The 24,232-nt window shown below is 39.7% G+C and overlaps 1 protein-coding gene across 1 annotated transcript in view; it reads left to right on the forward strand.

The window, feature by feature from the left end:
- KNTC1 (kinetochore associated 1) overlaps positions 1-24,232 on the forward strand; it is a 105,468-nt gene that overhangs the window by 73,414 nt on the left and 7,822 nt on the right. The window contains 9 exon segments of the mRNA XM_070763296.1: positions 1,618-1,727; positions 4,586-4,635; positions 6,306-6,384; positions 7,628-7,746; positions 9,065-9,200; positions 10,845-10,940; positions 21,515-21,571; positions 22,518-22,572; positions 22,679-22,742. Of these exon segments, the coding sequence (XP_070619397.1) occupies positions 1,618-1,727; positions 4,586-4,635; positions 6,306-6,384; positions 7,628-7,746; positions 9,065-9,200; positions 10,845-10,940; positions 21,515-21,571; positions 22,518-22,572; positions 22,679-22,742 (766 nt within the window).

Raw genomic sequence — 24,232 nt, forward strand, 5'->3', positions numbered from 1 at the left:
CTTGCGGGTCATCAAGTCCAACCCCCTGCTCGGGCAGGAAACCCTACACCACCCCAGCCAGATGACAGTCCAATTTCCTTTTAATAATAACAACAACAACAGAGTTGGAAGGGACCTTGGGGGTCTTCTAGTCCAACCCCCAGCAGGAAATCCTGCACCACTTCAGATAGATGGTGATCCAACATCTGCTTAAAAACTTCCAGTGTTGGAGCATTCGCAACTTCTGGATGCAAGTTGTTCCACTGATCAATTGTTCTGACTGTCAGGAAATTTCTCCTGAGTTCTAAGTTGCTTCTCTCCTTGTTTAGTTTCCACCCATTGCTTCTTGTTCTACCCTCAGGTGCTTTGGAGAATAGCTTGACTCCCTCTTCTTTGGGGCAACCCCTGAGATATTGGAAGACTGCTATCATGTCTCCCTTGGTTGGTTGGTTGGTTCCTTCCTTCCTTCTTGTGCTTTGGAGAATAGCTTGACTCCTTCTTTGTGGCAACTCCTGAGATATTGGAAGACTGCTATCATGTCTCCCTTGGTTGGTTCATTCCTTCCTTCCTACCTACCTACCTTCCTTGCTTCCTTCCTTCCTTCTTCTTGTGCTTTGGAGAATAGCTTGACTCCTTCTTCTTTGTGGCAACCCCTGAGATATTGGAACACTGCTATCCTGTCTCCCCTGGTCCTTCTTTTCCTTAAACTCGCCATGCCCAGTTCCTGTAACTGTTCTTCCTATGTTTTAGCCTCCAGGCCCCTAATCCTCTTTGTTGCTCTTCTCTGCACTTTTTCCAGAGTCTCAACATCCTTTTTGCATCGTGGCGACCAAAACTGAATACAAACATTCCAAGTGTGGCCTTCTTACCAAGGCCTTATAAAGTGGTATTAACACTTCATGTGATCTTGATTCTCTCTCTCTGTTGATGCAGCCTAGAACTGTGTTGACTTTTTTGGCAGCTGCTGCCCACGGCTGGCTCCTATTTCAATGGTTGTCCACTAGGAGGTCTTGGCCCTGCCTTGTCAATTAAGACTGTTAACCTGGGAATACTGGCAGAATGGTTTAATTTTGAGCTGAAACATTTAACCATTCTTTCACCTGAACATTTTGTGCTCAATATGTACCTTTTTCTATGATCCTTTTGAGAGTGTGTGTGTGTCTTTGACTTTGAGTCGTTGGCCTGCCTAGACAGAACAAGTAGAAGTTAAATGAATTACACTTAAGTCACTTGACCTCTAGTAAATATATATATATATATATATATATATATATATATATATATATATATATATATATATATATAATGCGTGGTATGTTTGAGTGTATGTTTTATTTTAAATAAGGTTTTTTTTAGTTTTTTAATTATTTAGTTTTTTAATTATTAGATTTGTTACCGTATATTGTTCTTATTATTGCTGTGAGCCGCCCCTGAGTCTACGGAGAGGGGCGGCATACAAATCTAATTATTAATAATAATAATAATAATAATAATAATAATAATAATAATAATAAACTTTACACCTTTCTCACCCCAGTGGAGTTAACGACCCTTCTGTTGAGACCCAAGTTGAGTTCAAGTTGAGACCCCAAAGGAAGATGTTGCCCTTTACAAACTTGTCTTCTTCTCTCTGGGTAGATATCCATGCTGCTGCTAGAGAAATAGCCCAGATCAACAACCTGGACCTGAAGAAGATGTGGGACACTCTACTGGAGAGATGGCTGTGTCCAAACGTTCTGCCCACAGGTGTAAGTTCAGCCTCTTCTGTCTGGCTAGCCAGGTGTTCTGAGGTGGGTACCATGGACAGCTCCTTCTGGCCTTCAGGATTAGCAGCTGCTGAGAACATCTTCCAATAATAATAGGATAGAATAGAATTTTATTGGCCAAGTGTGATTGGACACACAAGGAATTTGTCCTTGGTGCAGATGCTCTCAGCGTACATAAAAGAAAAAGAGACATTTGTCAAGAATCATGAGGTCCAACACTTAATGATTGTCATAGAGGTCAAATAAGCAATGAAGAAACAATCCATATTAATAAAAATCTTAGGATTCAAGCAACAAGTGACAGTCATAGAGTCCTAAGTGGGAGGAAAAGGATGATAGGAATGATGAGAAAAACTAGTAGAATAGAAGTGCAGATTTAGTAAAAAGTCTGACAGTGTTGAGGGAGTTATTTGTTTAGCAGAGTGATGGCGTTCGGGGGGAAATGTTCTTGTGCCTAGTTGTCTTGGTGTGCAGGGCTCTGTAGTGATGTTTTGAGGGTAGGAGTTGAAACAGTTTAATGTCCAGGATGCGAGGGGTCAGTCAATATTTTCACCACCCTCTTTTTGACTCGTGCAGTATGTAGGTCCTCAATGGAAGGCAGGTTGGCCACCATTGTTTTTTCTGCAGTTCTAAATATCCTCTGAATAATAATAATAATAATAACAACAACAACAACATAATGATGATGATGATAATAATAATAATAATAATAATAATAATAATAATAATAATAATAATAATAGAACAGAATCGGAAGGGACCTTGGAGGTCTTCTAGTCCAACCCCCTGCTTAGGCAGGAAACCCAACACTATTTCAGACAGATGATTATCCAACATCTGTTTAAAAACTTCCAGTGTTGGAACATTGACAACTTCTGGAGGCAACTTCTGTTCCGCTGATTAACTGTTCTAACTATCAGGAAATTTCTCCTTAGTTCTAAGTTGCTTCTCTCCTTGTTTAGTTTCCACCCATTGCTTCTTGTTCCACCCTCAGGTGCTTTGGAGAATAGCTTGACTCCTTCTTCTTTGGGGCAACCCCTGAGATATTGGAAAGTGCTAAAGAGGCCCGTCACCATCCCATCTTGGCAAATTTCTGGAGCCTGCTAAGCACAGACTAACAAGTTTTATTCAAAGGGACCTGACTTCATTCTGTAGCTCCACACCAAGTTAGGAAACGTCACGATCTGTCCAGTAATGACATCACAATCCTTTTCATTTACCCAATAGCAATAGTTGCCCCCCCCAAAAAATACATTTAAATCCCAAATTCCAGTGAAACAATACAAGCGAATGAATAAACCCTCAAAAATGTATTTTTAGTTTTAGTTTTATTTATTTGTTTGTTTGTTTGTTTGTTTGTTTATTTGTTTGTATGCCGCCCCTCTCCGCAGACTCAGGGCGGCTAACAACAATGATAAAAAAACAACATGTAACAATCCAATTTAATAAAACAACTAAAAACCCTTATTATAAAAACCAAACATACACACAAACATACCAGGCATAACTTGTAATGGCCTAGGGGAAGGAATATCCTAACTCCCCCATGCCTGGCGACAAAGGTGGGTCTTGAGTAGTTTGCGAAAGACAAGGAGGGTGGGGGGCCGTTCTAATCTCTGGGGGGAGTTGATTCCAGAGGGCTGGGGCCGCCACAGAGAAGGCTCTTCCCCTGGGGCCCGCCAAACGACATTGTTTGGTCGACGGGACCCGGAGAAGGCAACTCTGTGGGACCTCATCGGCCGCTGGGATTCGTGCAGTAGAAGACGGTTTTGTTATGTCTTATGTGTTATGTTTGTTTGTTAGTTAGTTAGTTTGTTTGTTTTCTTTTTTATAATCAATAAAATTATTTTTTTTAAAATCCTCCAAAGGGCATTTTAACGCGCAGCAAAGCTATATTCAATTAGAAAACTGAGATACAGAAAATTTTGACAACTGCATGTGGAAAGCAAAGTTGCTTATTCCTCTTTCTGGCTCCCTAATTCAACAATTAGAGCAGAGGTCCCCAAACTACGGCCCGCGGGCCACATGCGGCCCACTGAGGCCATTTATCCGGCCCGCCAGTGAGTGACAAGAGCACAGGGAAAAGAGAGAGAGAAAGAAAGAAAAGGGAAAGAGAGGGAGGGAAGGAGAAGTGGAGAGGAATGAAGGAGGGAAGGAAGGAAGGAAAGAAGGAGAATTGGAGGGAACAAGGAAGGAAGGAAGAATGAAATGGAGGGTCAGAGGAAGGAAGGACTGTTTTGGGGGGGGTAATTTTTTAAAATTTTTCTCTCAACATACATTCAAACAACACAGTGTACCATCTAATTTTCCATGAATGAAATGTGGTATTTTGTTAGTAACTATTATCAATCATCAAAAAAGTTGCAAAAGGGTATTTTTTCTAATTTTGTCATCCAGTTACATTCATTTTCTTTTAATTAAATTCCCTTCTTAATGTTCCTTCAAAAAGTGCAACACCAATTATATTTCTAACTTATTAACCATTATGCCAAAGTGATTCCTTTTTTCTTTATACATTTTTCATAAGCTAAGAAAACCTTGTATAGCCAATCAGATGTTAACAAAAGAAAATTAAAAACAAAACATAAACATATATGAATTTCAGACTTCTTCTCCCCGCTCTAAATAGTACGTTTCCATTTTGTTTTTTACTTTAAAACAAGATATGTGCAGTGTGCATAGGGATTTGTTCATAGTGAACTGGCCCCTTGTGTAAAAAGTTTGGGGACCCCTGAATTAGAGGAAGTTTTCCAAGGAAGAGCATCCTTCATTTAATTGAATGTGTTATCACAATTCAGCTTCCCAAAAGGGGTTTTGTTTTTTTGCTTTTATTTTAAAAGGGGGCCTCTGAGGATTCGGAAAATGTTCAAGAGGACGAAGACTTGAAGCGGTAAGCTGTGGCTGGCTAGCACAAGGTTGTGTGTGTGTTTTCCTTCAACAGTGTAATTTGTAGCAAGGAGCCTGCAAATTCCCAATCTGTTAGAATGCAGCTGGGTAAAATACAGAGAGTCCTTTGTCAGAAATAAGTTCATTTCTGGAGGTAATTTTACAATGCATGAAAATGGTTTGTAACCATGGTCTGTAAGCCATAGTCATAATGATGGGTTTGCTGACTGTGCTGCAATCTGATTGGCTGTAACCTTTATATAAGGAGTAGCACCCTTGCATGGGTGGGGTTTCTGCTGGGTGGTTTGTTAGAGTGGTTTTGTGATTGGGTGGTTTAGTGCTTAGTGGGGTTTTGGGTGGTTGCAAAGGAGGATATAATAGTAGTTGTATGATAGTACAGTGTTCCCTTGATTTTCATGGGGGATGCGTTCCGAGACCGCCCGCGAAAGTTGAATTTCCGCGAAGTAGAGATGCGGAAGTAAATATACCATTTTTGGCTATGGACAGTATCACAAGCCTTCCCTTAACACTTTAAACCCCTAAATTACCATTTCCCATTCCCTTAAGAACCCTTTACTCACCATTATTACTGGTACTCACCATTGAATAAGACACTTAGTGATCCTGATATTTATAAACATAGATATTTATTAACAATAATTATTTTTTTTGTTATTTATTTGCAAAAATTATTAATTTGGCAATGACGTATGATGTCATCGGGCGGGGGGAAACCGTGGTATAGAGAAAAAAACCGCAAAGTATTTTTTAATTAAATTTTTTGAAAAACCGTGGTATTGGCTGTTCACGAAGTTCGAACCCGCGAAAATCGAGGGAACACTGTATTGTGAAACATTTTTATTTATTTTATTTATTACTTAGATTTGTATGCCGCCCCTCTCCGAAGACTCGGGGCGGCTCACAACACATGGAAACAAATCATAAATAATTTGACAAATTTAAAAATATTTAAAGATTTAAAACAGACCCCATATACTAACAGACATACACACAAGCATACCATATATAAATTAAACATGCCCAGGGGGAGATGTTTCAGTTCCCCCATGCCTGACGGTAAAGGTGAGTTTTAAGGAGTTTACGGAAGGCAGGAAGAGTAGGGGCAGTTCTAATCTCTGGGGGGAGTTGGTTCCAGAGGGCCGGTGCCGCCACAGAGAAGGCTCTTCCCCTGGGGCCCACCAACCGACATTGTTTAGTTGACGGGACCCGGAGAAGGCCCACTCTGTGGGACCTAATCGGTCGCTGGGATTCGTGCGGCAGGAGGCGGTCCCGGAGATATTCTGGTCCAGTGCCATGAAGGGCTTTAAAGGTCATAACCTTTAAGAAGAAAAGTAAAACATATTTTTACAAGAAAGCCCACCGCAGAGTTTTTAACTGAGGACTTCAATTAGGTATAGTTGTGAACTATGGCTAATTGGTGGGGTCATGCGCAAAACTCCCCCAACATCCTTGACTAACAGTTGGTTTTGTGACTGTCCAAAGTTACAACAGAACTCTGTTTTATTATTTTTTTAAAAAAAACTTTTTCACACTTAGGATTGTTGCAGCAAACCCGTAGATCAAAATTCATATTTATGACGGTTGCAAAAATGATCATCAGGACTGCGTTGGAAAGAAAACGCTGATTTTTTAAAAATTTGTTTGTTTCTGCAGAATCGTATACCTCCTTCAACTTTACCCGGGGGATAATCAGTTGAGGATCCTTTACGAATGTGCGGTTTCTACAACCTCTGTAAGTTCCTATATACAGTGATACCTCGTCTTACGAACGCCTCTTCTAACGAACTTTTCGAGATACGAACCCGGTGTTTAAGATTTGTTTTGCCTCTTCTTCCGAACTATTTTCACATTACGAACCCAAGCCGCCGCCGCTGGGATGCCCCGCCCCCGGACTTCCGTTGCCAGCCGAAGCGCCTGTTCTGGCGCTGCTGGGATTTCCCTGAGGATCCCCTCGCTGGGATTCCCTTCATTTTTGCCTGCTTTGCTTTGAATCCCAGCAAGGGGAGGCTCAGGGAAATCCCAGCAGTGCAAGAACGCGCACTTCGGCTGGCAACAGAAGTCCGGAGGCGGGGATTCCTAGCGGCGCAAGGCAAAAGGGGTGAGTTCTGGGATTGCACGCATTATTCGCTTTTACATTGATTCCTATGGGAAACATTATTTCATCTTGCAAATTTTTCTACTTACGAACTTCATCACGGAACGAATTAAGTTCGTAAGACGAGGTACCACTGTATTATAATTAATTCCTATACTTGGGTTGTCCAACAAATCTGGAAAACAGGGAATTATCAGGAAAATCGGGAAATATCAGGGAATTTATTTATTTATTTATTTTATTTTATTATTTATTTATTTATTTATTTTGTCCAATACACAATGAGGGTTTTATTGGGTATATATCTATATACACATAGTAAAATACATGATGAAGGTTATAGAGGAGATACTCATAGTAAAATATATCTAAGAAAGAATAGAAAAGAAGGTATAGTAATAGAACATATCAATGAAAGAATAGAAGAAGAGATATAGGAATGGAAGAAAGGATACAGGAGATATAGGAGAGCAATAGGGCAGGGGACGGAAGGCACTCTAGTGCACTTGTACTCGCCCCTTGTATCAGGGAATTCGTGAAAAACACGGAATAAATCGGGGGGGGGGAACCAAACTGTATTAAAATGTTTAAAAGTCAGGGGAAAATCATGTTAAACAAAACAATGGATCGCGCTGCCTGGCAGAGTCTAGCAAAAATGAGCACAACTGTGGCAAGAACTTGCTTCCTCTGCTACCAATATTTCTCCATGGCTCAGCCGTTTGGTATGACATCATCTACGCCCGCGGCCGTAACTAGATTGCAAGTGACAGGGAAACGTTGGGGAAATATCAGGGAATTTCAAAAATGCTTTTCCCCCTGGACACTCTGTATACTACAATTCAGTGTTTCCGAAAAGACGCATCAACCCTCTTTCTTTCAGCCCATAGGGGTCAACCAGCTGACTTTCGCCCACCGGAGCCGAGCTCTCCGGTGTTTAATCTTCCTGGCGGATCCCGCTGCCGTTGAATCGCTCTTCAAAAACTCCATGAAGCAAGTCAGGTGAGGGGTCATCATCTCCCTTTTGGGGTGAACTTAACGACATTTCTCCCATCCACCCCCCAAAAAATCCCTACCTAAGCTGGGCTCAATGGGAATTCAGTTATTTTAGGGTTTTTGGCAGTGGAAGCTTAGACTTATATACCGCTTCATCGTGCTTTTCCTGTCTAAGAATCGGCCTCTTGCCCCCAACAATCTGGGTCCAAATTTAAACCACCCCACCCCCCTCGGAAGGATGGAAGGCTGAGTCAACCATCCATGCAAAACAATTTTAATATTTCGATGGACTTTTAAGAGGGGCCCATCTATACCATATGAAGGAGGCGCAATCACTTTTAGACGCTACCCGTTGCAAATTTTGGTCCTCCCCTACCTTGTGTTCTGTCGGGCTCTCTGGTAGACTCCTCCCAAAAATTCACAGGTACAAATGTCAGACACACACACGTTTGAAAATTCAAAACAATGTTCTTTATAATGAAAATTCACTTAAACCAAGCCCTCTTTTGGTATAGCAAAGAGCCCTCGTCTCCAAACAAACTGGTAATTTGTACAAGTCCCTTATCAGTTCTGAGATACTTAGCTTGCAGCTGTGAGACAATTCACAGTCCTTCTTCTTTCACAAAGTGACACACACTTTGCTCTGGTTTAGTTTCAAAGCGGGGGAAAATCAGCACACAAAAGTCAGCAAAGCAGTCACGAAACACAACGATCAGATAATCCTCCACAATGGCCAAACCCACAGGCTGCTCTTTGTAGCAGCCTCACTAATGACCACAGCCCCACCCAAACACAGGTGGCCTCCTTTTCTTTGATAATAATCTCTCAGTTGTTGCTGCCTATGCATCGCTCTCCGCATGCGTGGCTGTATCATTAACTCTTGTTCCGAATCCAAGGAGGAGCTAGAGAATTGATCTCCTTCTGGGCTGTCTGCCCCACTCTCCTCCTCCCTGTCACTCATGTCTTCTTGGTCAGAGGAGCCTTCGTCATCAGATTCCACCAGGGGGGGCAAAACAGGCCTGCAGCATGTGGATGTCTCCCCCACATCCACAGTCCTTGGGGCAGGAGGTGGGCCAGAGCTAACCACAACACCTTGGTTCACTTTCTACAATGAATTCTGGCCCTTCCCTACCTCCGCTCCACTTCTACGGTTGTGCGGGTGCTTGAAACTTTTCCCTACTTCTCTGCCCTCTTCTTTTGTGGTTCTGTCACTCTGCGGAAACCAAGAGAGAGATCCATTTGACATTGACTGACCAAGGTAAGAGCCTCAAAATTCCTCTCTCGACCACACTGGTCACCTTCCATTTTTTCTGCTTGCTAACAGGAACTTTATGAAATGCTTAAATTACCTGGCCCAGCTGGAGGTCCTGAATATCCCTTACACCTATGAGTCCTTCCAAAGGGCACCGAAGGAAGGCATGATTAAAGGGCTCTGGAAGAACCACAGCCACGAACCCAAGGTGAGGCCGGCTGGGGGATTCTGGGAAGGCCACAGAGCTTAAAAGTTCTGTGTTAGCAAAAACATCCCAAGCATCAAACTGATCAGGAAAGACTTCATGAACTCAACCTGGAAATTGCAGTTTTAATGTTTCCAAATGTCAAATAGTGCACTTGGGGAAAAGGAATCCTCAATCGGAATATTGTATTGGCAGTTCTGTGCTTGCAAAAACTTCAGAAGAGAAGGATTGAGGGATCGTGATTTCAGACAGTCTCCAAATGGGTGGAAAGTGCGGTCAGGCGGTAGGGAAAGCGAGTAGAAGGCTTGGCTGCATAGCTAGAGGTATCACAAGCAGGAAGAGGGAGATTGTGATCCCCTTATATAGAGCGCTGGTGAGACCCCATTTGGAATAATACTGTGTCCAGTTCTGGAGACCTCACCTACAAAAAGAGATGGATAAAATTGAATGGGTCCAAAGACGGGCTACAAGAATGGTGGAAGGTCTTAAGCATAAAACTTACCAGGAAATGATACATTATGTACAACACTATATGCCTGCTCTTTTTAATCTTTGTATTGTAATAAAAATTGATTTAAAAAAAAAAAAATTTACCAGGAAAGACTTAATGAACTCAGTCTGTATAGTCTGGAGCAGTGATTTTCAACCTTTTTTGAGCCGCGGCACATTTTTTACATTTACAAAACCATGGGGCACATTGAGGGGGGGGGGGGGGCGGCTAAAAAAATATTGGACAAAAAAATTCTCTCTCTTCCTCCCTTTCGCTCTATTTCTCTCTCCCTCTTTCTCTCCCTTCCTCTTTTTTTTCTCCCTCTTTCTTTCTTTCTTCCTTCTTTCCTTCTTTGCTCTCTTTCTCCCTCCCTCCCTCTATGTCTTTCTCTCTCCCACCTTCCCTCCCTTTCTCTCTCTCTTGCTTTTTTTCTCTCTTGTTCTCTTGCTCTCTCTCTTTCTTTCTCTCTCTTGCTTGCTTTCTCTCTTGTTTGCTTTCTCTTCCTCTCTCTTTCTCTCTCTCTCGTTTTCTTTCTCTGAGCTTCGCGGCACACCTGACCATGTCTCGCGGCACACTAGTGTGCCATGGCACACTGGTTGAAAAACACTGGTCTGGAGGACAGAAGGGAAGGGGGGGGACAGGATGGAAACATTTAAATATGTCAAAGGGTTAAATAAGGTCCAGGAGGGAAGTGTTTTTAATAGGAAAGTGAACACAAGAACAAGGGGACACAATCTGAAGTTAGTTGGGGGAAAGATCAGAAGCAACGTGAGAAAATATGATTTGACTGAAAGAGTAGTAGATGCTTGGAACCAACTTCCAGCAGACGTGGTTGGTCAATCCACAGCCACTGAATTTAAACAAGCCTGGGATAAACATAGATCCATACTAAGATAAAATACAGGAAATAGTATAAGGGCAGACGAGGTGGACCAGGAGGTCTTTCTCTGTCGTCAATCTTCCATGTTTCTAAGTTGCTATGGTTGGGTGGGGGGAGACGGGTGCAGAATAGGAGGCAAGCGAATAGATGGGAGCTGAACTAGTGGGAGGTGGTATTTACTGGTTCTCCAAACTACTCGAAATATCCACTACTGGTTCTCTGGAAGTGGTCGGGACCTGCTGAATCCCACCTCTGTTTTCAAAATTTTCACTTTCAGGCAGTGAAACTGGTGGCGGAGCTGTGCTTGGACTACCGAGTGCAGGACACAGGGCTTTGGAACGGTTTGCTACAGCAGCTGATGGGTTTCAAAATGGTAAGGCCTTTTTTATTCCCCCCCCCCTGCGTTCCCCCACCCACCCGAGACGAATTATGGGGCGCTATAAAGTCCACTAAGCCATCTCTAGTGAGAGGTGGAGAGAGAGAGAGAAAGGAAGAATGTCTCAAAATGGGTCAGCAGTGTGGTCGGACAGTAGGAAAAGCAAGTAGGATGCTTGGCTGCATAGCTAGAGTTATCACAAGCAGGGAGAGGGAGATTGTGATCCCCTTATATAGAGCGTTGGTGAGACCCCATGTAGAATAATACTGTGTCGGGTTCTGGAGACCTCACCTACAAAAAGATATGGACAAAATTGAAGGGGTCCAAAGACAGGCTACAAGAATGGCGGAAGGTCTCAAGCATAAAACGTATCAGGAAAGACTTCATGAACTCCATCTGTATAGTCTGGAGGACAGAAGGAAAAGGGGGGACATGATCGAAACATTTAAATATGTTAAAGGGTTAAATGAGGTTTAGGAGGGAAGTGTTTTTAGTAGGGAAGTGAACCCAAGAACAAGGGGGCACAATCTGAAGTTAGTTGGGGGAAAGATCAAAAGCAACAAGAGAAAATATTATTTTACTGAAAGAGTAGTAGATCCTTGGAACAAACTTCCAGCAGACGTGGTTGGTAAATCCACAGTAACTGAATTGAAACATGCCTGGGATAAACATAGATCCATCCTGAGATAAAATACAGGAAATAGTATAAGGGCAGACTAGATGGACCAGGAGGTCTTTTTCTGCCGTCAGTCTTCTATGTTTCTAAGAAAAATTAGGTCCCACAGAGTTGGCCTCCTCTGGGTCCTGTTGACTAAACAATGTTGTTTGGCAGGGCCCAGGGGAAGAGCCTTCTTTGTGGCGGCCCCAGCCCTCTGGAATCAACTCCCTCCAGAGATTCGAACAGCCCCCACCCTCCTCGCCTTCCGTAAAATCCTCTCACCTCTGTCGCCAGGTGTGGGGATGATTACCTCCCCCCTTCGTTCTGTTTTCTGACTTCTGTTGTATGATGAACTGGGTTGAATGTGTACGATTGTGTAGTTGGTGATTTTATGACACTGGTTATGTTATTTTAATGTTTTTTTAATTGACTTTTAAATTTTGTTATTAGATTTGTAATGTGTTTATGTTGTGAGCCGCCCCGAGTCTTCGGAGAGGGGCGGCATACAAATCTAATAAATTATTATTATTATTATTATTACTATTATTGTTAATAATAATAATATTAATAATAATAATAATCTTTGTCGCTCTTCTCTGCACTTTTTCTAGAGTCTCAACATCCTTTTTGCTTAGCTGAGAAAATTAAGGGAAATCAGTTTTCTCCCTTAGAACTATTAGCTAGTTATGAGACTTCCGGTTTGGAGGAGATCGCGGCGGGACGTTTCTGGCAGGGCTCTGCCAGGCGATCCCTTCTACCCCCTCCGAAGGTCGCATTTGCGATCGGATCGGGCTCGGATGGCCCGATCCATGAACAGGGGGCTCCCCTCTGCCCGAGGACCCATCGCCAGGACTCCGGAGGCAGCGGTTCGCCCCGCAGCTTCGGAGACGGGAGAACCGCTCCTCTTTGCTTAAGAGGACCGGCCAGCGCTTTCTCCCCTCACCCAGCGGGAAGAAGAAAAAAATTTAAGAAGTGAAAGTACAAATTATTTTGACTGAAGAAGAATACAGCAGAGAAAGGACCTAAGGTAAACAATTTCCATTGTGTTTCGTGTTTAAAAGAAGAAGATCGCGAAAGCTTTAAGTGAAAGTTTTTTTTTCTTCAGGGCGAAAGTGAAAGTTTTTCCCTGTTTGAACTCATCCGCAAACAACAGCCGGATCTAATTTTTTCACTTTTACTTTTCCATTTTGAACTCGAACTTTGGAACCTATAAAATAATTTTTTGACTTTATGGTTTAACAAAACAACTTAAATTGGATATGACTATTTAGAAAATTCTAACTGCTAAAGGAAATTACTAGTGATGATTAGAATTTGTTTCTGATAGACTGTGGAAATTATAATGTTCTGAGCTTAAATTCTGAAAGCGGAGGAACACAGTCTTGCTGCCTTTTTCCTTTCTTGTTGTTCTTTTTCACAACATGAAATAATTCAATAACTGTGAAATAAATGGAATTTAGAAGAGATTGAAATCATTCTTTTTTTCTCTTTGGATTACCTATTACTGGATTAATCTATTTGGATTACTTGCTGAGCCTTTTTGGATTATTTGCTGACCCCTTTTGGATTATTTGTTGAGATTTTTTTTTTTTTTGTTAACATCTGCCCTGCTGCACGGAACTTAACTTGACTCCATCTTGGGATTTGTTTCTTTGTTCCTGCCTTTAACTTGGAAAATAAATTGACCTCATTTTGAATACAAGAAAGATTTTGATTTGTCTTTTCTCTTGAACTTGGAACTGAAATTAAATATAACTTCATCCTCAGAGACTTGGATTTTCATCTTCATTCTCTAGCAAAACTACAGGATTTATAAGAAGGATTTATAAGAAGAATATAAGTATACAATATTGATATTGTGTGTTGTTATTATTAAAAGAAGTTTAGTTTGAACCATATGCATTGTTAACAAGCCTTGGGTTCCTGCTCTATTCTAATTAGGTGAATTAAAATATTACCTCCTCTTCTTTTCTCTTTCCCCTTTGAACAATTTCTTTTACTTTTTTTCAATAACTTTTACTTTTTTCCTCTCTCCCTTTCCTTCTCTCCTTTCAAATTTTTTCTTCTCATGCTTTTCTTTCTGTTTTCTATATATAGCTGATATCTTTTTCCCCCCTTTTTTTTATTTCTTGCCTTCCCATCACATTACTTATTTTTAACTTTTACTTCTCTCTTATTCTCAAAAGTTAATACTTGTTTTTTTTTCTTTTCTGTGGCATTGAATATTTTAACTTTCAAAAATAATAATAATAATAATAATACATTTTGAATTCTGTTTTTCATTGAATTGGTACTGAATTGGTATAGTTATATTATAAGGGAATTTTTTTTCTAACAAAATATACTGAATAGATTTGGAATTTATAGCAATTTTTTTCTTTCTTACTACATATAAATTGAAACTAATCTAAATTTGAAGCAGTGGATTCTAATTTGACAATGTCCAGTACCTCAACCTTTGTCAAAACAGCAAAAAAACAAACTACACCAACTACTCTCTCTCCACAAGTGTCACCGCATTCTTCTCCCTCGCACCAGGTGTTAACTATGTCCACCAAAGATAAAGACAAAGACAAAATAATGCAGTCCAATTTTGCAACTTTACATGAGACTTTAAATACTCTGAAGGACTTTATGTTTAAATCACAAGAAGACGCCACTCAACAAAGAGAGGCTATAAAAGAGGACGCAACACAACAAAGAGAAGCTATAAAAGCCGAATTGGCAGAATTCAAAGTGGAGATGGCCCAATTGAAAGCTGACATGGGTGAGATGAAAGACCAGATAAAGCAGATTCAATAAACACTCCAAGAAAGTGATGAACGAGTCAAAAAAGTTGAAGAGCAATCCGACAAAAATGAGAAAAGAATGGACTACCTTGAAGGGAGAGCTGATGAAAGATACAGAAGATATGATGAATCAATCATCCAGCTGGAGATGCAACGAGCTTCGTACGGACTTCGATTTCAGAATATAAAAGAGGAAAAAGATGAAGATTTAAAAATGACTATGGCGGAAACTATTGGAGGTATACTCCAAGAGGATCCTACAGCTTTACTGAAAGAAATCGATGAAGTATACAGAATCTCGAATAGCTATATCCGTCGACACAACCTCCCAAGAGAGATACACATTAAGTTTACAAGAAAAGCGTTGCGAGACGAGATACTTCATTACTCAAGAAATTCCCAGCCTCAACATCATGGAGTAGACATAAAGATACTAAAACAAGTTCCAAGAAGCGTCAGAGAAAGCAGAAGAGACTATCACTTCTTAACTAAAATTTTGATCAAAGAAAACATCACTTACCGTTGGCTTATTCCACAAGGACTTTCTCTGACATGGCGTTCTACAAGATACAAACTGGAAAACGTAGAACAAGCTATGTACTTTTTGGAGAAGAGTGGCATCAGCCACTTTGATCACACAAGTAACCAACAAGTGGTCCAACTACAACCAGCTCAATACCAACCAGGGGAAAAATTACCAACTCAACAAGAAGAAGATTTGGGGGCTACTGCTCAAGTAATAGAGCAGGACCAAGGTGCTAGAAGAGTTCAACCTCAGCGAGAAACCAAAAAACCTACTAAATGACAACAAATAAAGACTTAAAAATTCTTTCCGTAAACGTTAATGGACTTAATGAATCAAGAAAAAGGAAACAAATCTTTTCTAAAATTAGAAACCAAAATGTTCAGATTGCGATATTACAAGAAGTTCATATTAAAAAAAATAATCAAAAATTACTGTTGAATCCCAAATTGGAAAAATGTACGCTGCATTAGCAGACCAAAAAAAAAGAGGTGTAGTGATGTATGTTAAGAATTCTATAAATTCCAAACAAATATATAAGGATAAAGAGGGTAGGATATTGATTGTACAAGTTGATATTGAACCTAGACCTCTAGTGGTTGTTTCTATCTATGCCCCTAATGAGGACCAAATGACATTTTATAAAAATTTACATCAAATGATAATACATTTAGCTATTGACAATGTATTGATAATAGGTGACTTCAATGCTATCGCGAATAGACAATTAGACCATTCAGGAGGGGGAGGTAATAAAAAAAGGGAAAAAGGTAAAAAAACAAGAAGGAATTTGCTACCTAGTACTTTCCAAAAAATGAAAGCGGAATTATTACTAAGTGATATTTGGAGGGAAAGACACCCCCACAAAAGACAATTTACCTTCTACTCCAACCCCCACAAAATTTGGACGAGAATTGACATGTTATGGGCACCAAAAACGGTTGCAGAACAAATAAGAGAGGTCGAGATAGATGTTAATACATGGGCTGATCACAACCCAATAATGGTCTATATGACGATGAATAATAAACAGAACAACTGGCGGATGAATAGATATATATTAAATGATAAGAAATACAAGGATTGGATTGAAAAGGAACTAAAAATATTTTTTGAAATTAATAAAACCTCAGACACTACTCCACAGAATTTATGGGACACAGTTAAAGCGTATATAAGAGGCTTAACAATATCTTACACAGCAAAACATAATAAGGAAAAGAAATTAGAGTACTTACAATTAACAAATGAATTAAAACAATTAGAATCCTTATCGCAGCAACACATTAAGAACAGAGATTTAAAGACAGAAATAAATGTAATTAAACATAAAATTAGAGTCATAGAACAAAACCAATTAACTGAAAAGATCAAAAGAGCAAAGCAACAATATTTTGAATACGCAAATAAACCCGGCAGATGGCTAGCATATAAACTTAGAAAACAGAGCCAATCAAAATTAATCCAAAAATTAGAGGACAAAGACGGTATAATAAAATATGATACAGAAGGTAAGGCAGACATTGTCTATAATTTTTATAAAGAGCTATATGCTAAAGATCATGTTACCGAAGATGAAGTTTTTAACTATTTAAAAGCTTCAAAATTACCACAAATAACAGAAGACCAACAGGCCACCATGGATGGGCCAATAACAATGGAAGAACTCCTAACAACAATTAAAAAACAGAAAAGTAATAAGGCCACAGGCCCAGATGCCATACCTGCAGAATGGTACAAGATAGAGAATGAAACAATAAGAAACCACATGTTAGAAACCTTCAATTTATGTAGACTTGAGGGCAAAATCCCCAAATCTTGGTCAGAATCACTGACAACTTTAATACATAAACAGGGCACAGATCCAGAAAAAATTAAAAACTATAGGCCTATATCATTATTAAATGTAGACTATAAGATATTTATTGCCATCTATGCAGAGAGACTTAAAAGAGTTATAAATGGAATAATACACCAAGACCAAAATGGGTTTCTACCAGGGCGACAAATTAAAAATAATCTTAGAATCGTAATAAATACACTAGAGTACTATGAACAACACTCAGACAAGACGGCATCTTTAATGTTTCTAGATGCTCAAAAGGCCTTCGATAACGTTAATTGGATATTCATAAAAATGCAATTAAATAAAATGAGATTTGGCCCAAAATTTGTCAACCTAATAGATACTATATACTCAAAACAAACAACGAACATAATACTGAATAACAATCAATTACCAACACTTGATATAAATAAGGGAGTTCGCCAAGGTTGCCCTATATCACCATTGTTATTTATCATGACTCTTGAAACCTTATTAATTAAAATAAGAGCGGACCCTAAAATAAAAGGTCTAACTGTAGGAGACGAAACCTATAAACTCCAGGCCTTTGCAGATGATCTAATGTTCATAATTGAAGAACCGACAACAACAGTTCCTACTTTACTGCAAACTATTGAACAATACGGAAACGTAGCAGGTTTAAAGATAAATAAAAGCAAAACACATTTTTTTGACCAAAAATATGAATAAAACACAAGAAACTAAATTAGAAAGTATTTCTGGAATAAAGACTGTAAAAAAAGTAAAATACTTAGGAATAAATTTAACAGCGAAAACAATAACATTAAAAAATAGAATAGAATAGAATAGAATAGAATTTTTATTGGCCAAGTGTGATTGGACACACAAGGAATTTGTCTTGGTGCATATGCTCTCAACGTACATAAAATAAAATATACATTTGTCAAGAATCATGTGATACAACACTTAATGATTGTCATAGGGGTCAAATAAGCAATGAAGAAGCAATATTAATAAAAATCTTCGGATATAAGCAACAAGTTACAGTCATACAGTCAACATGGGAGGAAAAGGGTGATAGGAATGATGAGAAAAACTAGTAGAATAGAAGTGCAGATTTAGTAGAAAGTCTGACAGTTTTGAGGGAATTATTTGTTTAGTAGAGTGATGGCGTTCGGGAAAAAACTGTTCTTGTGTCTAGTTGTCTTGGTGTGCAGTACTCTGTAGCGACGTTTTGAGGGTAGGAGTTGAAACAATTTGTGTCCAGGATGTGAGGGGTCAGTAAATATTTTACCCGCCCTCTTTTTGACTCGTGCAGTATACAGGTCCTCAATGGAAGGCAGATTGGCAGCAATTGTTTTTTCTGCAATTCTGATTATCCTCTGAAGTCTGTGTCGGTCCTGTTGGGTTGCAGCACCAAACCAGACAGTTATAGAGGTGCAGATGACAGACTCAATGATTCCTCTGTAGAACTGGATCAGCAGCTCCTTGGGCAGTTTGAGCTTCCTGAGCTGGCGCAGAAAGAACATTCTTTGTTGTGCTTTTTTGATGATGTTTTTGATGTTAGGTGACCATTTTAGGTCTTGAGATATGATAGAACCTAGAAATTTGAAGGTCTCTACTGTTGATACTGTGTTGTCTAGTATTGTGAGAGGTGGAAGGGTGGAAGGGTTTCTCTTAAAGTCTACCACCATTTCTACAGTTTTGAGTGTGTTCAGTTCTAGATTGTTCTGGTCACACCACAAGGATAGTTGTTCAACTTCCCGTCTGTATGCGGATTCATCATTGTCTCGAATGAGTCCGATCACTGTTGTATCATCTGCAAACTTCAGTAGTTTAACAGATGGATCGTATGAGATGCAGTCATTAGTGTATAGAGAGAAGAGAAGTGGTGAGAGTACACAGCCTTGGGGGGCACCTGTGCTAATTGTACATATATCTGATGTGATTTTTCCTAGCTTCACCTGCTGCTTCCTGTCTGTTAGGAAGCTTGTGATCCACTTACAAGTGTGTTCAGGTACCGCTAGCTGATTTAGTTTGGTTAAGAGAATGTCCGGTACAATGGTATTGAATGCTGAACTGAAGTCCACAAAGAGGACCCTGGCGTAGGTCATTGGAGATTCAAGATGTTGAAGGATGTAGTGTAGAGCCATATTAACAGCATCATCTGTTGATCTATTTGCTCGGTATGCAAATTGCAGGGGGTCTAACAGTGGATCCGTGATGGCTCTCGAATGGAACATCACTAGCCTTTCAAAGGTTTTCATAACTACAGATGTTAGAGCAACTGGTCTGTAGTTATTCAGTTCCTTGATGGAGGGCTTCTTTGGCACTGGGATGATAGTCGAGCGTTTGAAGCAGGAAGGAACATAGCACAACTCTAGTGATTTGTTGAAGATTTGGGTGAAGATGGGGGCCAATTGGTCAGCACAGACTTTTAAGCAAGAAGGAGTTATCTTGTCTGGGCCTGGTGCTTTTCCAGGCTTCTGTCTGAGAAATAGATCTTTCACTTCCTTTTCTGTGATCACTAGGGGTTGTAAACACAATGGGATGGGTTCAGTTGTAGAAGATTTAGCTGTTGTTGGTGTGTCTGGGATGGAGGTTGTGCACATAAGTGGTTGATAACTATATAAAATTATTAGCAGAAATTAAAAAAGATTTAGCAATGTGGAATAATCTGAAAATATCTTTTTTAGGAAGAATTGCAACAATTAAGATGAATATTTTACCCAAGGCTTTATTTCTTTTCCAGGTAATACCAATAAACCCAGGGGGAATTTTTCTAAAAACTTTAACAAACCTAGTTAAAAAATTCATTTGGCAAGGGAAAAAAGCAAGGATAAAAATGAATTGCTTAGAAGATATTAAAGAAAGAGGAGGATTTGGCCTTCCAAATTGGAAATTATACTATCAGGCTGCTGCATTAACATGGCTTAGAGAGTAGATAACCCTAGATAACAAAAGAATACTTAACCTAGAAGGACACGATTTAATGCTTGGATGGCACACATTTTTATGGTATGATAAGGACAAAAACCATTCATATTTTAAAAGGCATACATTAAGGAAATATCTACTAGAAGTCTGGAAAGACATAAAGAAAAATCATTTTTTAAATATCCCAGAATGGCTAGCTCCTTTAGAAGCAATAACGCATCCAAAGTCTATAAAGGACAAGAAAATAACTTATAGATATAAAGAATTACTAAATGATCAGATGAAGCTTAAATCTAGAATTGAATTACAAGAAGAAGGGATAATAATAGACTGGTGGCATTACGCCCAGATCCGATCTAGATATCAGAAGGATAAAACTCTTTACATTTTTAATAAAAGTAAGAATCCTTTAACTACTTTAATTACCACCAATTCAATAAAAATGATAGGGAAAATATATAAACTACTCATCGCTCATAAAAATATAGAGTTGACTTTAAAAGATACTATGATAAGATGGTGTAGAAATATTGGCAAGGAAATAGACATAGATACATGGGAGAAAGTGTGGATTAATAACTGGAAAATGACTAAATCAGTTTCATTAAAAGAAAATCAAATTAAAATGTTTTATAGATGGCATCTCCCACCAAATAGGATAGCAAAAATGTTTCCCAAAACATCCCCACTATGCTGGAAATGTAAGAAGGATATAGGAACCTATTACCATCAATGGTGGACATGTGGTAAAGCAAAAACATATTGGAAGATGACTGAAAAAATATTAAAAGAAATAATAAAGCAAGATATAGATAATACCCCGGAATTTTACTTACTAGGTGTTACAAATCAGACCTACAAGAAAGAAATTCTTTACTTAATTATACACATATTAACCGCGGCTAGAATAATATATGCGCAAAATTGGAAAGGGGAGGATATCCCCAAGGAAGAAGAGGTTGTAGCCAAAATACTAGATTGCGCTGAAATGGACATGATGACAAGAAGATTAAACGATCAAGAAGATACTAAATTTTATGAAACATGGAACAATGTTTATAAATGGATAGATAAGAAAAAATAAGACATTTAGATTGATTTTTAGTTAATTTTTTGTATTTGTTTTTACCTAGGTGATAACAATATTAACACTAGTTCAAAAGTATTTTTTGACGATTATGATATAGTAGTGTATGCATAAGTACAAGTAACATATTAAGATTTTTGATGTATAATAGTTGAAATTAGTTTAAATGTTTGGTTTGATGGTTTGATATTATTTTATCATAGTAAATAGGATTATATTAAAGGTATTTTTTGACGATTATGTTACACTAATCCTATCTAACATTCACATCGTTTTCAAGATTTCTAAAACTTCAACTTAAATTTACTAACTTTTTTTTTTTACAATAGTTAACATATATTTAACTATGTATTCTTTTTCTATATTTGATTGTATATTTTCAAAAGAAGCGGGGGAAATGCACCCCCACCAAAAAAAAAAGAAAAAAAGAACTATTAGCTAGTTATTATTGTATATTATTTTGAGACCCCTCTAATGTTAAGAACAGCCTCCTTTTCTCTCTTAATCCTGTTTTTCCTTTTTCTTTTTTCGCACTTTTTAAATTGCAAACTAACCAACACCAAATTCTTTTACTGATTTGCAAGCTAGGGGGATTTGCCTCTAGAATTGTGGCAATTAACCTGAGTTAATTTTGGGCTTGTTTAATGAATCCTTTCCACTCTATGGCCAAGCAGGGAAAATATTATGCAAAGGGGAAAATAACTGGGTTTTTTTTTTGTCATTGTGCTCAATAAAATGCTATTCACATATTTTACTCTATTGCATTCCAGATTCACTGTTTGAGGAAAGTTTTAGTGGAAATCGCTGGCGTTTATTCCTTATGGCCGGTGAGTAAGTTTCAACCGTGTGAAGCACAAAGTCTGTTTAATCCCACAGAGTAGGCCTTCTCCAGGTCCCGTCAACTAAGCACTGTCATCTGGCAGGGCCCAGGGGAAGAGCCTTCTCTGTGGCAGCCCCGGCCCTCTGGAACCAACTCCCCCCCCGGAGATCAGAACCTCCCCCACCCTCCTCGCCTTTTGTAAGTTGTTGAAAATTCACCTTTGCCGCCAGGCACGGGGAAATTGACGGCTCCCCAAACTACTGTTTTATGCATGGTTTGATTGGGTTGTGTGATTATTTTATTAATAAGGGTTTTCAAATTTATTTATTTATTTATTTATTTACTTATTTATTTACTTACTTATTTATTTACTTATTTATTTACTTACTTACCGGTACTTACTTACTTACTTATTTATTTATTGGATTTGTATGCCGCCCCTCCCCGTAGACTCGGGGCGGCTAACAACAATAGTAAAAAACATCATGTAAATCCAATACTGAAACTAATACTAAAACAATTAAAAACCCCTTATTTATAAAACAAAACATACATACAAATTGTGTTTTTAGATATTGGATTTGTACTTTGTTATTATTGTTGTGAGCCGCCCCGAGTTCTCGGAGAGGGGCAGCATACAAATCTAATAAATAATAATAATAATAAATAATAATCTCTCTTTTTTTTTAAATTTGATTGATTTTTTTTAAAATGCTGCCCTTCTCCTTAGACTCAGGGCGGCTTACAACTTGTTAGCAATGGCACTTTTTAAAAACAGCGCCAGCCTATTTGCCCCGCACAATCCGGGTCCTCGTTTGACCCACCTCGGAAGGATTTTAGTGCAAGGATCATAAATTCACCAACAAAAAAAAGGGTTCGCGTGTTTCACAATTGACTGACAGGTTCAGTTTGGTTCTCTCTGGAAATTTAAGATGCTTTTGAACTTTCTGCAGATCCCAAATTACAGCCGAGCCTGGCAATGTGTCGTTCTGGCCCCAATACTTTCTGGTGAGTATTTTGTGGGTGGGGTTGGTTGCCTTCATGCCATTGTATGAAAAACCAGGTTTTAGAAGCGAATTCTCACCTGCATAAATCTTCTTTTTTCCCCCCGAAGCTTTAGATCCACCCAGTCTCGATCAAGGAGACGCCTTTCGCGGGAGTTTCAAGATGCTTCTGATGTAAGTAGAGGAACATTTTTGGATGGAGGGGTATGTGTATGTGTATGTGTGTGAGAGTGTGACCGGGACATTAAAATAAAAATAATATTTGTAGTAATTGGAAACGGGAAGACAGACTCCTTCTGTAATCTTTTTTTTTAACTATATAAAGCAGTGTTTCCCAACCTTGGCAACTTGGAGATATTTGGACTTCCAAATATCCTCAAGTTAGGAAGGGTAAGGAAAATCAGTTTTTTCTTATCAGTAATAAAAAGAGAAGCCATCACTCTACTAAACAAATAATTCCCTCAACACTGTCAAGACTTTCTACTAAATCTGCACTTCTATTCTGGCATGAATGAATGGGACTATTTTAGTAATTATTGGAATGAATGGAATACTGTGAATGAAAATGAATGGGAGGGGAGTGATAGATGGAATGGAGTGGGTGGGAAGGATTATAATATGTATGGAATGAATGAATATGACATGAATGGAATTTTTGGCACACCTGACGCTGGAGGGGCAGGAGGGGAGGGGACACTTATCTCTGGGGTGGCAGAGGGTCAAAATATCCCAGTCTTGCTGGGGAGAGGCAGGTATGGCGGAAGCCATGGAGCTAGCCGTTCCAGGGGAAGGAGGAATCGCTGCTTAGTAGCGATCCCTTCTTCAGGCTCCATGAGCTTAACTCAAAGCACTGGTGATGAGTGTAATTCTGGCCCTGGGCTCAAGTTGTTGCTACTCAATGCCAGGTCGGTGGTAAATAAAGCTCTCCTCATCCGGGATCTGATCCTGGATGAGGAGGCCGACCTGGCTTGTGTGACCGAAACCTGGCTGGGCCCGGAGGAAGGAGTTCCTCTTTCTGAAATTTGCCCAGCTGGGTTTCGGGTATGGCACCAACCTCGACCCCAGGGAAGGGGGGGAGGAGTGGCTATTATAGCCAGGGAGAGTCTTGGCCTGCGTAGGCTCATTGCTCCAGAGGTTGCGGGTTGCGAGTCCCTCCTGGTGAAGTTGGACTTAGGGGTTCAGGTGGGCTTGTTACTCACGTACCTGCCTCCCAGCTGCGTGTCAACAGCCCTGCCTGTGCTGCTCGAGGAGGTGGCCGGGCTGGCGGTGGAGTTCCCCGGACTTATCGTCCTGGGGGACTTCAATCTGCCGTCGCTCGGCGGTTCCTCTGGACTGGCACAGGAGTTCATGGCCACCATGACAGCCATGGACCTGACTCAAGTAGTTCAGGGTCCGACTCACGAGGGTGGGCACGCACCCGATATGATATTCCTCTCTGAGCAACTGAGTAATGATCTGAGATTAAGGGGCTTAGAAGTGCTGCCTTTGTCGTGGTCAGATCATTTCCTACTGCGGCTTAACTTCCTGGCTCCAATCCTTCCCCGCAGGGAGGCGGAACCAATTAGGAGGTTCCGCCCCAGACGCCTGATGGATCCAGAAGGCTTCCAGATGGCGCTTGGGGTTATTCCAGATACACTTGTCCACAGTTCGGCAGAGTCTCTTGC

Source organism: Erythrolamprus reginae, chromosome 10 (assembly GCF_031021105.1).
Source record: "Erythrolamprus reginae isolate rEryReg1 chromosome 10, rEryReg1.hap1, whole genome shotgun sequence".
NCBI lineage: Eukaryota > Metazoa > Chordata > Lepidosauria > Squamata > Dipsadidae > Erythrolamprus > Erythrolamprus reginae.